The 15,092-nt window shown below is 42.3% G+C and overlaps 2 protein-coding genes across 17 annotated transcripts in view; one reads left to right on the top strand and one right to left on the bottom strand.

The window, feature by feature from the left end:
* Nucleotides 1-15,092, top strand: part of LOC102149709 (disks large-associated protein 5) — a 69,500-nt gene that overhangs the window by 36,774 nt on the left and 17,634 nt on the right. For 9 of the 16 annotated variants that reach the window (XM_070263321.1, XM_070263322.1, XM_070263316.1 and 6 more), the window contains exons 1-4: nucleotides 10,108-10,689; nucleotides 11,949-12,019; nucleotides 13,712-13,983; nucleotides 14,720-14,835. In XM_070263321.1, coding sequence (XP_070119422.1) covers nucleotides 10,563-10,689; nucleotides 11,949-12,019; nucleotides 13,712-13,983; nucleotides 14,720-14,835 — 586 coding nt within the window. In that variant the 5' untranslated portion in view covers nucleotides 10,108-10,562. Of the gene's footprint in view, nucleotides 1-515; nucleotides 2,761-3,060; nucleotides 3,239-10,107; nucleotides 10,690-11,948; nucleotides 12,020-13,711; nucleotides 13,984-14,719; nucleotides 14,836-15,092 lie in introns of those variants that run through there. The other 7 variants (XR_011437474.1, XR_011437473.1, XR_011437471.1 and 4 more) reach the window with 3 other exon arrangements.
* Nucleotides 4,747-10,023, bottom strand: LOC138923608 (phospholipase DDHD1-like). The gene is made up of 2 exons (XM_070263312.1): nucleotides 9,233-10,023; nucleotides 4,747-8,794 (listed from the first exon to the last, which is right to left on the bottom strand). The coding sequence occupies exons 1-2, from the start codon at nucleotides 9,996-9,998 to the stop codon at nucleotides 8,655-8,657; spliced, it is 906 nt and encodes a 301-aa protein (XP_070119413.1). The 5' UTR covers nucleotides 9,999-10,023; the 3' UTR covers nucleotides 4,747-8,654.

Raw genomic sequence — 15,092 nt, 5'->3', positions numbered from 1 at the left:
CCTGAGGTTAAAAAATCCTTGACCAGGGGCCAGCTGGGTGGTGTGGTGGTTAGGTTCTGCTTCTGCGGCCCGGGGTTTGTGGGTTCGGATCCTGGGCATGGACCTACATAGTGCTCATCAAGCCTGTGGCAGCGTCCAGCAAACAAAATAGAGGAGGATTTGGCAACAGATGTTACCTCAGGGGCAATCTTCCACATCAAAAAAAAAAAAAAAAAAAAAAACCTTACCAGAAGAATGGAGTTTTGAAATCCCATTCTAAATAACTTGGTATTTTCTACAACTAAATACTGTCTATTTAAGGTAAAGGCTGTGAAAGTTCCATTCACTTGTGGAGTATTGTAACGCTTTAGGATTCCTATATGGCAGTACGGATAATAAAGTTCTGACTTCTGGAGTTTGAATAAGATAAGTGTTGACAAGATGAATTGATAAGGGACATTAAAATAGAAGTTTTGTAGATAAATGAGGTGTCCAGTTGTTTAAATGTTCACTGCTTCAATTTTGTCATTTTCCAGGACCAGTGAAATATGCAGCATGTACAACATATTGAACGTATTCAAGCTTAATTGATTCTGCAAAAGAGAGGCTTCGGCTAAAATATTTCTTCCAGATTTATCACTTTTGTGATTCTAAAGGAAAATGAGAGAAAAGAATTGGACAAAAGTGTTGTAGGGTTGTTTTTGTTTTTGAGATGACGTGATCGGTGCATGTTTGAAGGTCAAAGGAAATGGGTTGGTAGTTGGGGGGGAGAAAGTAAGGAATAACGTGTCTTAGGAGTTGGGAGGAAACGAAAACTGGGCCATAGAATGATAAAGGGTGACCTTTAAAGGAAGAGCTAGACATTTTTTGTCTGAGGAGGTGATATTGCTGCCTATATCAGCTCCTTGTGTCTACTCTAGCCCTCTCAAATACTCCGTTCCTTGACCAAAATCTCTCAAAGGAAAGTCTAACTCTGTCAGTATGCTGTTAAAATAGCCTTTATTTTCCATTTGTGAAAGTCTAGAGGTGGCAGTAGGCCTGGCATGTTCCAGAGAAGCAAGCAGGTGAGCGTGGCTAGAGAAGAACGAACAAGGGGGACAGTGCCCGTAGAGCCCCGAGGGCCTTCTTTACGGGGAGATGAGCTTTACTCTGAGTGACATGAGAAGCCATTATTGGATTAGTGTGTTTATAATCTGCTTTATGTTTTAAAGCATCACTTATGGATGGTAGGGTGACCAGCATGGCCTCCAGGAGACCAGCTAGGAGACAACTGCAATAATTTAGCTCATGGTTGACCACAGTGGGAACGGCAACCCTGGGTGGTTTCATTCTGGATATATTTTGAAGTTTGAACCAATAGGATTTCCTAATGGAGTGGATGTAGGTTGATAAAGAAAAGTCAGGTTGGTTCTAAGGGTTTTGGCCTGAGCAACTAAAAAAATGGAGTGGCCATTTACTAAATTGTAAAATACTGAGAGAAGAACCTGCCATCTATAGATGGCAAGTCAGGGTACTGTCTAGTATGATCTGATGACGTGAAATATAAAGCTGGGCTGTTCTACTGAAGAGGAAGAAATAATTGAGAAACAGCAATGAGGGATCACCCCCCTGGCCCGCTTCAGGCCCAGTGATATGACCTTTTTGGGAGGAGAAATCAGTAAACCACTTGAGAGGACAATATGGGGAGCATTGTCTTCAGGGGAGAGCCAGGTTACGGTTAGATCAAGAGATGAAGGGAACAGGAACTTCAGGGAAGTTGAGGATACAGGGTTTTCATCGATGATTAACCACTTCATCATCTGAGCTTTCGCATCTTCTGTTCTTTGCCTGGATTATTTCTGTTAAACAACTTTATTCAGGTAGAATTTGCATACCATAAAATTCACCCATTTAAGTAAATGCCTTTTGTTTAGTAAATTTACTGAGTTGTGCAGTCATCTCCCTGGATTATTTTAAACCCTCACCCAGTGGGCAAACACACTCTCATTCTTCAGAACCCTTCTCTGGTATTCACTCTTCTGAAAAGCCTTTCCTGACCTCCCCAGACAGGTTTATACTGATTCTCAATTGTGCATTCTCGTAGTCTTCAATCCATGCTAAACCAAATTGAAACTGTGCTCATCTCCCCCACGATACTGTGAGCCCTTAAGGGGCAGAAATTCTCTTATTCTTACTTCCTAAAAATGTCTGGTACATAGTAGCTGCTCATATTTTTTAAACAAGTTTAAATAAACATGAGAATACATAGTAGAAACCTGAGTTGAGAATCATAGGTGAGAGGTAAGGAATCTGACAACTAGCCTTAATCTCAAAGGAAAAATTGTGTTAGTTACCCCAAAACTTAATGGTTTAAAACAACAAGCATTTATTATTTCATACAGTTTTTGTGGGTCAGGAATTTGGGTGCTGCTCAGCCGGGTGGTTCTGCAGGTTGCAGTCAAGGCGTCATCCAGGGATGCCTCTGAAGCTTGACTGAGGCTGGAGGAGCTGTTTCCAAGATGACTCACTCACATGACTGGCAAGTGGATGCTGGCTTTTGGCAGGAGGCCTTAGTTCTTCGTCATGTGGCATCTCCATAGGGTTGCTTGAGTCTCCTTAAGGCTCCACATGGCCACTGACTTCCCCAGCGCAAGTGATCTGAGAGAGAGCAGGGCCAAGCTGCACTGTCTTTAATGATACAGTCTTGGAAGCCACACTCCATCATTCCCACACTTTTCTTGGTGACACAGCTCAGCCCTATTCTGTGTGGAGGGGACAACACAAGGGCGTGACTACCAGGAGGTGAGAATTGTTGGAGGTCAGCTTGGAGGTGGGTGATCATAGAAGTTAATTAATTTAAAAGTGAAGTAATGCATGCCTAGTACATGACAAGCTGTTAATATGTGAACAAGAGAAGGCAAAATGAAGAGAAACTTTAAAAGAATAGGGGTTGAAATGACTTGTGTGGTTAGCGTGCTAAGGAATCAATACGAAGTTACTGAAAGTATTGCTTAGCAGCTGTTGAAGTTAGACAATGGCATATTAGACATTTGGATAACTTTTTATTTGAACGTTTTATATGCTATTTTCCCCCCTGCTTAGGATCAGCGAAGTCTCTCTTCTAAGTGATCAACGAAGACAAATGCTCCGGAAATACCTAGAGGAAAAGCGACTAAAAAAATTAAGAGAGAAACCTCAGTGACAACCGTTTATAGTGGGTGTTTATTGACCCAATAAGCCTATTTTTCTTTCATCAATACCAGCACACCAACCAAAAAAGGTAAATTTAGTATCATAACTTGATATTCAGGAATAGTTCTTAACCAGACTTTTCTTTAAGAGATTATACTTGATCTTAGCCAAGAGGCCAAGAAGCGATTCTTTGAGAGTTTAAATGACTAAAATAACCCTTTCCCTGTAGTCCCTTTATTCACTTAGCTAGTTGGCAGGAGCCGGGAGTGACATCCTAATAGTTCAGAAGATGGAGATGAGGTCTCTCGGTGCAGCCGTAGGTAGGTTGACACGGGATAAAACTAGCAAAGCAGTCAGAGCCGGGCTGGACGGTGAAGGCCGGGTGAAGGATTTGGCGTCCATCCTGTCGGATGCGCAGAGTCAAGAGAGGCTTATACATGAGCTTGTACCATGATCAGATGAATAATTCAGGAAGATTACCCTTGCCTGGAAGATCGTAGTCTGGAAGGGGAAGAACTTATAGGTAGGAAGACTGTAGTGAGACTGTTGTGCTAGAATAGATGAGACAGGATAAGGGGACTGGGGCAGTGGGCTTAAAGGAAGAAACAGGTGTGAGACATCTCAGGAGAGAAATTGACGGGGACCAAGCAGATGGTGAGGGGTGAAGGAAATTGAAGAGTCGGAGATAAGATGATTCTGAAGATAAATTAGTTTGAGCAACCATATAAATTGTGCTGCTGCTAAAAGAGGTGTGGAAGGCAGGAAAAGGAATATGCCTAAGTGGGTGCATATTGATAATGCTTTTTCTGCTTTTTTTTAAGCTCATTTGGGCCATCTGGATAACAGGCAGTTGGGAATAAAAATTTGAAAATCAGGACGGAGATCCATGCTGAGTGGTGGATTTAGGATATGATATTGGGAGTATGGATGGGGGTTTAAGCTGTAGGGCTAAATGAGACCACTCCAGTAAAGATATACACATTGTGAAAGAGTGAGGTCTAGAGAGCACCTTCAAGTGGGCAGAAGTCAGGTACCAGTGATAGGTCAGATTGGCAGGAGAGCTAAAACAGGACAGAAGCTGGAGGAGGGGTGATCTAAAGAAGAGAATGATCCATGAGTTAAGAGGGATGAAGTTTGAACACAGGCAGCTGGATTTGTAAATTAGGTAGTCACTGGTGATTTGCTCTTTTCAAAGTAGTCTCTTGTTGGCTGTGTATTCATTCCTGATTTAAATAAGAAGTGAATAACATAAAAGCTCAAGATATCGCCTGTTTTTGTTTGCTTCAGGAATGTCATTGATTTATTTGAGAGACCTTTGATTACTCTGCGTGTGACCTTAGGATAACATGGAAGTGACCAAAAGTAGTAGAATGTAGCTCAAGGTGGAAAGATACAGAAAAATATGGTGTGTATGTGTTCGAGGAGGGCGAGATTGTTTCTGTTTGGAGGAACATCAGAGAAGACCTCTTGGAAGGGGCTGAATTTAATCTGGCTTCTCAAGAGTATGTAAGGCACCAGTCATTGGTCTAAACTGTAAACAGCTATTTACAAAGTGTTATATGTAGGGGGGAAAAAGACACACATTGTTGTGTTAAATAACGTGATTCACCAGTAGCTTTTTATTGTCTACTTAGACAATAGCCATCGCTGAATATTGTTTACATTGTGCCTCGTTTCTTCAGCACTAGATCTTCCCTGAGATTTGGAGAAGCAAGTGGCTCCTATCTAGAGGAGAAGTCTGATTGTGCTTCTTCAGGAATTTTAGAGTTGATAAATATCTTATCACTTTTAATCAATCCTTCGCTTGCTGGATTTCTTCCTTGCTTTCTGATCATTTTCTTATGGACAGAGGACAAGTGCATAATCATTGGATTTGAAGGCAAACTGTCAAAGCTAAGAAAGTAAGCTGTGCAGTATCTTTTCATAAACAGGAGAGAAGAGATCTTAATACTCTAGTCTCTTCATCGACCCCTTCCAAATATTTCCAGTTCATCATATTAACAAGGATTCTAATACCTGGAAAATATAGTATGAAATTTCTCCTTTGTGCTCACTGAGAAATATGAGTACGTTTTGAGGCTTTTAAGCATAATTTAAATCAAACCAGAACCAGAAAAGAGAGTAATTTAAGTTAGCAAGTATCTTTTTGGCAAGTATCTTTTTGCCATAAATGAATAAGGGTTAGATGACTATGGGTAAAATTTAACTTTAAAATGGAAACTTTATTTTGTAATGAGACATGGAAGTAAATTATGGCAGTTCCTTTTTTTAACTTTATCTTCTTTTGATTGTTTTAATGCTCTTCCATCTTGTATGGATTGCCAGGTCAAAGGCCAAAGCCCAAATGGAGCTGACTAGGGTGTAGTTGATAGGAGATAATTGTTACTAAAATGATGAATCATGCTCCTTTTCTCAGAGTAAGTAAATTCATTTTAAATCTATTATCAGCTTCAATCAGAGTGATTATTTTACTAGAGTTAACAGTACCAAACTCCCTGTTATTGGTATGGTGACATAGAGCAGTTTTGGCTAGATGCTAAGGAAGTACTCACTTGAAATATTCATTGCCAAACATCCCTTATGAGATCTATACCAACTCTGTGTGTCACTCTGTTTGTTTACTGGGCTCTATTATGCATCCATGTCATTATAAAATGCAGATAGGGATATAAAGCACGTAGGGTGGGGGATAAACTTATGGGTCTTCAGAACACCATTATGAACAAAGTTAATAGGACGATTACTAAAATAAAGTGAAGTGGGCAAGGAGGTAAATAGCATGTCTCTTTATCAGGTGAGAAGGCTCTGTTTCATGTATTCAATAAATTGAGTCACTACCATGTTCCTCTAGTCTCTAGGATATAGTAATGAATAAAGCAACCTTCCCTGTTTTCATGGAGCTTACATCTGAGATAGGCAATGAAAAGAAAAATATATAGTATGTGATGGTCATTAGTATTATGCGGGAAATAAAAAAAAAAGAGACGGCAGATGGGGAGTATTGAAGCTGGTACAGGGTGAGCTTCTGATGGGGCCTCGCTGAGACAGTGGCATTTTGAACGAAGTCTCCAAGGAAGTTGGAGAGTGCACTATGGGAAGAGCTTTTTGTTTTGTTTTTAATTAAACAATCATTTATTCTGATCTTCATTTAGCTTGGTTACAATGTTATAATTGCAAAATTGGGTCAGTAGTTAGCAATCACACAAAATACTATCTTACAAAATATATAGACCTCAAAATATACCTGGGATCACATTTCAAAGTAACAATTACACTAAGAATACTAAATTACATTGAGGCAAGAGTTGCTGTCAATAATATCTACCATTTACCAAGTTTAAATCAATTTCACAGAGGTGAGAAACTCTGGACAATACAATTATACTGTAAGTACTGTTTGCTTCTTTTGATTCAAAAAACAAGGCCATAAGGGTTAAAAACCTGTACATATTTCTCAGTTCTTCATCAGTCTAACTGTAAAGTTGAATAAGTGGTTTATTGTCCTGGTATCAGTTTGCTAGGGCTGCCATAACAAAATACCACATTCTGGGTGGTTTAAACAAGAGAAACTTATTTTCCCACAGTTCTGGAGGCTGGAAGTCCAAGATTAAGGTGTCAGTGGGTTTTGTTTCTTCTGAGGCCTCTTTCCTTGGCTTGCACTTGGCAGCCTTCTCACTATGGCCTCACGTGGTCTTTTCTCTGTGTGCGCATCCCTGGTGTCCCTGTGTGTGTCCACATTTCCTCGTTACATAACACCAGTCAGAGAGGATTAGGGCCCAACCTAATGGCCTCCTTTCAACTTGATAATCACCTCTTTAAAGGCCCTGTCTCCAAATACCATCCCATTCTGAGATGCTGGTGGTAAGGGTTTTAACATATGAGTTTGCAGGGGGACATAATTCAGCCCGTAACAGTCCTCAAAAGTTTTTATTACGTGATCCTTTCAGGCATTCACATTACGTTGTCATCTTTTTCTCAAATTTTGATTCACAGAAGGAAGATTTTAGATGTGGGCAATGTCTTCATTTTGAAATGGAGAACAGGCTTTAAATCATAGGCCATTTTTGTCCTTAGCCTTTCAAGTTTAATATTTTGGTGGATCCAGGCAAGGCAGAATTTTACATGCTTAGGAAAAAAGTTCTCTCTCGGCTAGTCAAAAAATGTTCCATGTAATCTGTGTACGTATGAGAGAGAAACCTGTGCCCAAAATAGAACATATAACATTAAAATAGACTTTTGAATTTTTAATGTTAATTTTAGCTTAGTGGAGACAATTCAATACTGACTATGGCCATTCTATGAGATTATTAAAAATCAAGAGAATATGAATTAACATATTTGGAACTTTTAGAATTAGCAGTGTCATTCAAACCTATCTATCTCCTTATCTTCTCTTTCTATATGTGTTTTCCATGGTATTACCCTGTAATCAGACTTGGCTGATTATCAGAATCATTGGAGGAATTAAATTAAAAGATGGATTTTTCAGGTTTCTTCCTAAACACTTAGTAAATCAGAGTCTCTGGAGATAGTGTCCAGAAACATGTATTTTTTTAAAAAAAATTCAGGTTATTATGGTGAAGGCAATGCTCAGAAGTGACCACTAGTTCCCAATCAGTTTAAATTACTAACCTCCAAAAATATCTTGAGCACATTCTCATACATACTTATTTATACATTATGCATATGTATTACTGTTCTAAAATGTTTTATACATTATAAAACATACAAAAATAGAAAATTTGAAAGGATGAAATAGAAAGTAAATATAAATTCAAATATTTTCACTGTAGAATCCCTAACAGGGTGTTTGCACACATCACTTCAGAGACCACTCGCTTAAATTACGAGAATCTTTGCTTCTTTAATTGCAGCACTATTTTCTTCTGAGCTCCAGACCCATATATCCAACTGCCCACTGGATGCTTCTACCCGGGTGTGCAACAGGCATTAAATGCAATATGCCACAATAAATGATTATTTAGCTTCCCTCGGCCACCCCGAAGTGGACTTCGGTGGGAAACCTGTTCTTCCTCTACAATCCCCCAAGTTGAAAACATGAGAGCTAAACTAGACCACCCTTCCTCTTACTCATATTGCATTAATAGCGTGCATTCTACTTCTTTAACATCTTCCTCCATCCTTCCAATAACCATTCGAAAAGGGCTGTCCTGGACCCTCACTGATCCTCACTTGCAATACTGCAATAACTCCTTAACTAGCTCTCTGATTATGATTATCACTTTTCCAGCGTTCTATTTATCTTCTCCACGGCTTCTCCACGGCTGCCAGAGCGATAATCTTATATGAAAAAATCTGATGAAGCAATTTCCTCATTTTATACCTTCCAACATTTCATTCTCACAGGGTAAAATTTAAGTTTGCAGTATGAAAAGGCATTGTCCTGATTTAGTCTCTGCCTGCCTACGCAGTTGCCGTCTTCTACTCTTTTCTTCCTTATTCCCAATGCTCCCGCCAAACAGAACCCGAGTCCTCTGAGTGCATTATCCTTCTTCATGACTCCAGGCCTTTCCCATGCCATTCCCTCGGCCAGCAATGCCCTTCTTTAAGATCCCAGTCGAGCAGAAGTTTCTCTGGAAAGCTTTCTGTAAGCCTGAGGTAGAGGTGGTCACTCTTCTTTTACCTAGTAGACACGAGTCCATAAGTGAACTGTTGATTCTCGGGCAGATCCTCTCCGACATTCCCACTCCGGAGGACAGGCTGCTACTTAAATCATAGGTCGTTCAGGATAAACGAGACCGAGTCAGATCCCCGGGTGGACACAGCTCGGGTAGGATCACCGACTGCAACCTTTCGAGCTGGGCATCGTTCCTGGAGCACCTCCAGGGGATGGCAGCAGCACCCGCTCACTAGGAGGCGCTCCCCGGCAGTACCCGCTCCTCCTGACCCCAGGCAGTTCGGGTTCTGCCATCTGCTCCTTCATCCTTCACCCGCCGGCGCTGCCCCAGTCTCCGTCCGGCTCCGACCAAACGCCAGGCCTCAGCGCCTGCCAGACCCACCCGGTGCGTGTGGGCCCCGCAGAGGCGGCCCGGCCCGCTCCCGCCCCCGGCAGGCTACTCACGGTTCCAGTACACCGGGTAGCACTCTCCTTGGGTCACATCCACCTCGTAGAGGCCGCCGCGCACACACACCCGCTCGACGTGGACCAGCTCCTCCAGCGCGGGCTCGCGCCCCGCCGCGCGCGGGCCGAAGCCGCAGCCGCGCTCGTCGTCGTCGTCGTCCTCCCCGGAGCTGGAGGCAGGGCCGCACGCACGGTCGCCGCGCGGGTCCTCGGCCTGGGGCCGGCCGCCCGTGGCCTGCAGCAGGGTCCGGAAGGCGAGCTCGATGCGGAGCGACTCGTAGCCGATGAAGGGCTTCCAGGTCCTCTTGTCCTCCTTGAAGAACCAGCGCATCTCCTCCGGGCCCAGCTCCGTCACCACCTCGTAGCGGTGCCGGGCGGCCGCGCCGCCGGGCCGGGGCCACCTCCTCTCCGCGGGGCCCCCCTCCGCCGCCCCGCCGTCCCCCGGGCTCGACGGCCCCGGCGGCGGCGGCGGGTGCAGCGACGAGGAGCTGCCGCCGCCGCCGCCGCTCCCGGCCTCGCTGTAGAAGCGCAGCGAGGGGCCCGACTCGGCCGAGTCGAAGTCGTAGTGGTCGTCGCCGAGCCCGGGCTCCGCGCGCAGCAGGGCCAGCGGCACCTCGCCGTCGCCCGGGTCCCCGCCGGGCAGGCGGTCGAAGCGGCAGACGCCGCCCCCGAACGCCGGCTCCGCGTCCGCGCCCCGCTCCCAGGCGCCGCCGCCCCGGCCGCTCTGCTCGGGGCTCCGCGGGGCCCCGCGGCCCGGGTAGTTCATGGCGTGGAGACGCGCCGGCCGCCGGCCCCGCCTGGGAAGAGTTTTCTATCCAGGCGAAGATTTTTCCAGACAAAATTCAAAAGTTTTGAAGCGAAAACATGCTGGTATGTTTAAGGACTCTCAGAAGATTATAGTCAGCTATTTTGAATAGCTTAGGCTATTAGCATTTTCAAAATTCTAGGATTCTACAAAAAGCTTGTAAGGAAATCTATATAATGGAAAACTTTTTTCATCTCGTCTTATTTGGGGTGGTGGATTTTTTGCTGGGTCCTTTACAATAGTCAGATTTCAGATGAGGGGTCAAAATACCGATTGAAAAATGTGGTAATTTGATTCATTAAGCAATTAAATCACGTACCACCTAATCTTTTAAATAGATCATTAATAGGAGTGATGTTCAAGCAACATGATCTGGTCAAAGACAAACTTCTGAAAAGAAAGTGTCCAACGAGAAAAAAGGTAGGGGTGTTAGCAATTATTATAAGCTCTGACGTTGCCGCAACAATGCTTTAGTAATTGCCGAAAGCATTTAATTTCGTGGTTCCCGCAGCAGGGCAGCCTGCAATGCCCACGTGCGTGAGAACCACTCGGTCGATGACTCAAAGAGCGAAGCAGACCTCGGGGGCAGGCGCCGCCAGTGCAGCCTCCGCGGGAGCAGCCTCCGCTGCGCCGGCCACGCGAGCGGCGCGTGGTGAGAACTGTTCCTTCATCAGTGGCTGAAGTAGAATGCTCTGGTCCCTGAGGTTTTTCGTGTTCAGTTTTTAAAGTCATCATGTACTTCTTTGAGTTGGCGAGGAGGAAACGGGAGATTCCAGGTCCCGAAGACAGGTTCAGTGCCCCACCATCCAGTTAGCACACAGTGGGCGCTCAAGCGGTGGAGTATGTGCATCGGTGGGCAGCGCCACAAAGTGAAGATTAATGGCCCCAGTAAATTACAGCCCATTTGTTTGGTGGAATACAGTGTACCGTTTAAGAACGATCCTGTGAAAGACACTTCATGACATGGTTCAGGATGTATTAAGTGGGCAAAGAAAACAGGTCAAATTCTGAACAGTGTGATCACAATTCTAAAATATGTATGTGAATATGTGAACATAGGAAAAAACTGAAAAAGCATACCCTGGAGTGTCAGCAGTGATGATTTCTGAATAATGTCATCTTGAGTGATTTTTATTTGTTTATTTTTTGAGGAAGATTAGCCCTGAGCTAACATCTGCTGCTAATCCTCTTCTTTCTTGCTGAGGAAGAGTGGCTCGGAGCTAACGTCCGTGCCGTCTTCCTCTGCTTTATATGTGGGACACCCGCCACAGCATGGTTTTGACAGGCAGTGGGTAGGTCCTCACCGGGATCTGAACGCCTGGGCTGCCAAAGCAGCAGTGTGAACTTACCTGCTGTGCAGCAGGGCCAGCCCCTCTTGGGTGATTTTTTTTTGCATTGTTTTTGTGCTTTTCTTTTCCTGATTTTCTATAATAAATATGCATTTGATAGAGGCAAAAGGTAAAATACTTCAGCAACTTTGGTTTTGAAAACAGATATCCTATACTTGGCAGGAAGTTTTATCTGTATTTATCGTATTTAAATAGGATATTTTAAATAGGATATTTTAAAATGACTTTTAATCATAAAATCCTTTAAGGCATAGATTCGTATTGTTGCCTTTTTTTCTTTCCCAAATTACCTAGTACTTTTTAATATTTTTGAGGAATACTGGCCTTGAGCTAACATCTGTGCCCATCTTCCTCTAGTTTATATGTGGGACACCTGCCACAGTGTGGCTTGATAAGCAGTGCATAGGTCCATGCCCAGGATCTGAACCAGCAAACCCCGGGCCACCGAAGTGCAGTGTATGAACTCAGCTGCTATGCCACTGGACCGGCTCCTTACCTAGTACTTTTAATGCAGAATTTTCTATCTAGTCAGAATGGATCTGTTATGTCATTTTTACTTTAGATAATAAAACAGAAAGAAAAGTACCCAGTCAAGGAAGGCCTGCCGAAAAGATCGAAGAAGAACCAGGCAAGGTAGAGTATAAGTATCTGTTTATTTCTAGAGATTTGGAAAATCTCATTTTTATTTTCATGAAGCTGAAACTAAGCTTACAGAACTGCTTCAAGAGGTTAACCTCCACGTGTGTGAAAACCTCTTGAAGCACAAGGAAGCATCAAGAGGGTTTACTGTTATGGTTTGTGAGGTGTCTCATCTTCAAAACCTTATAGGTAGAGAATGGGTAGTTTGGTTAACAAGAGAGAAAATAAAAACACAGCTGACGGAAACCTTCATGTGAGCATCGGCTAGGAGACGGGTGCAGTGGGTGAAATGCGTTGACTCTGGATTCAGCTAGGCCTGAGTTTGCCTATCGTCTCACTTCCAATTGGCTATATAATCTGGGGGAAGTTATGAGTTTGTTCTCCCAGCTGTAACATGTAATATCTACATAGAGTAGTTTCAAGAATTAAATCACCTGACGTTTCTGACAGCATCAAGCATAGTGCCTGGTAGAGTCTTCAAAAAGAGCCACCATTTCGAGGACCCAATCCCTTAATTTATAATCCATGCTACAATTCCTTAGCCTTAAAAAAAAAAAAAAAAAGAGTTATGCCAAAGTGTAAGAAACCTGGCTAGGTTCTTACCAAAAATCAGACATAGATCCTCCAAGGAAGGCAGTACAGGGTGATCTTCACAGGCCAGCAGCTGGACCTCACACTCCTCCCTCAAGGTTGGTTTTCTCCTTAAGGATTATCGCTAGTTTCTACCTTTGCAGCCACACAGGCCTCAGGGACAGTGTTACCCTTAAACTCTCGTCCGGGTAGAAATACTCTGCTTTCAATTCGTATCTCATTAAAACTCAGAAATGTAGAAACCTCTAAAAATTATGTTGAAATGGGTGGATTAAATTGGCAAAGGTGGTCGAAAGGTGCAAACTTCCAGTTATAAAATAAGTAAGTAGAGAACGTAATGTACTGCATGGTGACTACAGTTAATAATATTGTATATTTGAAAGTTGCTAAGAGTAGCTCTTAAAAGTTCTCATCACAAGAAAACAAAATTTGTAACTGTGCATGGTGGTGGATGTTAACTAGAGTTACTGGGGTGATCATTGCACAATATACAAACATTGAATCATTATGTTGTATACCTGAAACTAATGTAATGTTGTATGCCAATTATATTACAGTAAAAAAAATACCAAATAACAAATTGACTTGAAAAAGAAAATATGCTTCACATTTTATATGGTTAATCTTACTGTGTCACATTGAAAAATAGTTTTGCTCATATGATAAAGTTATTTATAATAATCCAAAGTTATTAAAAAAGATTTTGTCCTTGACAATACTGGTAATCCAATAAACATTGGATTTCTGATTCTCAAACCTTTGTAATTATCAACATAATTTAAGCAAAAAGATATGTATTTGTTAGGTGAGTGAATTTTCCACCTTAGTTTTCATATTTTTAAATTTTTGGTAATACCTAAAACCTATTATTTAGTTGTTTTAATATGGATTGGTTCTCCCTCTTTCTGGACCATAGCAATGGTTTATGTAGCTGGTCTTCTTACTCCATGTAAACGTTTAATTGTATTTGTTTTTGTTTCCTAAATTATGTACATGGGACATATCTCTTAACTTTCACATTTTCGGGCCTAAAAAATTGGTGGAATATATCCCCAGAAGAGAGAGTCTCACTCTATTCTGTTTATTCACATCCAGGTCATGTCTTTTAAAGTTGAGAGTGAAGTAAATACTTTGGAATCACAAACCAGTGTGACAAACGGAAGGGATCCAGATGGAGTCTTATCAAAAGTGGAAACGTTACCTGAGACAAATCCTGCAGAAATGAAAAGGAGGCCATCCTTCGCACCAGTAGATTTTCTGTTTCGGCCGCCAGATGGTCTGAAGAGCTGTGACGTAACACCTAGGACTCCAACAAGTACCGCTACTTTGACACCCAGTTACAGCTGCATCTCTTTAAAAGCAGAAGTGTAAGAATGAGATGTTATTACTGAATTCCTTGCTGAGATGGAGAACGAATGCCTTTCTTAGATTTGGCCTGTGCTTTTTAAGTTATTTAGTTAGTAAACTATGTTCATTGTAAATCATGAAAATTTGACCTTTCCAAGAAATTTTTCAGAAGGCTACAATAATGTATTTGACAGGTTTGATATTTCTGTGCATTATTATTTTCATGATTCAATTTGCTTTCTTTTGCTTTTAAGAAGTGACTTTATTGTAACGCTTAGAAATAAATTTTTAGAAAGAAGGAATTGCTATACTGTAGCTCAGACATGGTTTGGATTTTTTTGTTTGTGTTTTTTTTTTTACTGAGTATTACTTTATAAAAACTCTCAAAAGACAAAATGATTAACTTGTAAAGTGGGGAGAAAAAGTCAGTTTGAATCTTTAAAAGAAATGGCAACGTTGCTTTCCAAAGTCTGGCTGGCGGCAGATTGACTGGGAACTGCTCAGCGGCATCCGAGACTCCTCAGTGCGTAAGTCCGGTTGAGAGGTCTTCACATCTGTGGATCTCATCGCAGGGAGCAGAGACGGGCCTTCCCGCTGGAGGTGTTTACGGTTTTTCCCTCCAGATTAGACACGTTTTAAAAAACAGAAACTTATTTCTATTTTATCCCATGTTTTTAAAAAACAACATAATTTTGAAATCCTTCAATGAGATGTATGGGTTCATGTTTCATGAAGCGTATTTTTGCTCTTGTTTAGTGATGAGGCTCCAGAGGTAACAAAAGAAATGTTGGCACACAAAAGTGAAACTTCAGTACATCAAGATTCCGATGAATTACGCCGTCCTTTGAGTTCTCTGATAGTTGGGAGCACAGGTATGGTATTTTCATGAATTTTTTACTTGTTTCTCTGGGTTATGATTTATCAGAGATCATTTCGAGCCCTTTTCACCATATGTCTCACCGTGTAGCTCAGGGTGTGATCTCAGGGTCAGAAGAGACGGAAAAGCATGGGGAGGGCTATCTGGAGACAGAGCTGGAATGAGGACTGCAGACTGAGAGGGGGACCGAAATGTAAATTTGAAGAGATGAAGAACATTGAGAGACACTGTAAAAGGAGATCTGATGAATGA

Source organism: Equus caballus, chromosome 3 (assembly GCF_041296265.1).
Source record: "Equus caballus isolate H_3958 breed thoroughbred chromosome 3, TB-T2T, whole genome shotgun sequence".
In the NCBI taxonomy this organism is placed as follows: Eukaryota; Metazoa; Chordata; class Mammalia; order Perissodactyla; family Equidae; genus Equus; species Equus caballus.
Note: the sequence above shows the minus strand (reverse complement) of the source record. Positions and strands in the feature narration are given on the sequence as shown.

Excerpts from the sequence above, each read along its gene's own strand:
- LOC138923608 (XM_070263312.1), bottom strand. The coding sequence starts at position 9,998 with ATGAACTACCCGGGCCGCGGGGCCCCGCGGAGCCCCGAGCAGAGCGGC. Across the intron at positions 8,795-9,232 it reads CTACCCGGTGTACTGGAACC|GTAAAAGAAGAGTGACCACC; the intron begins GTGAGTAGCCTG and ends CGTGTCTACTAG.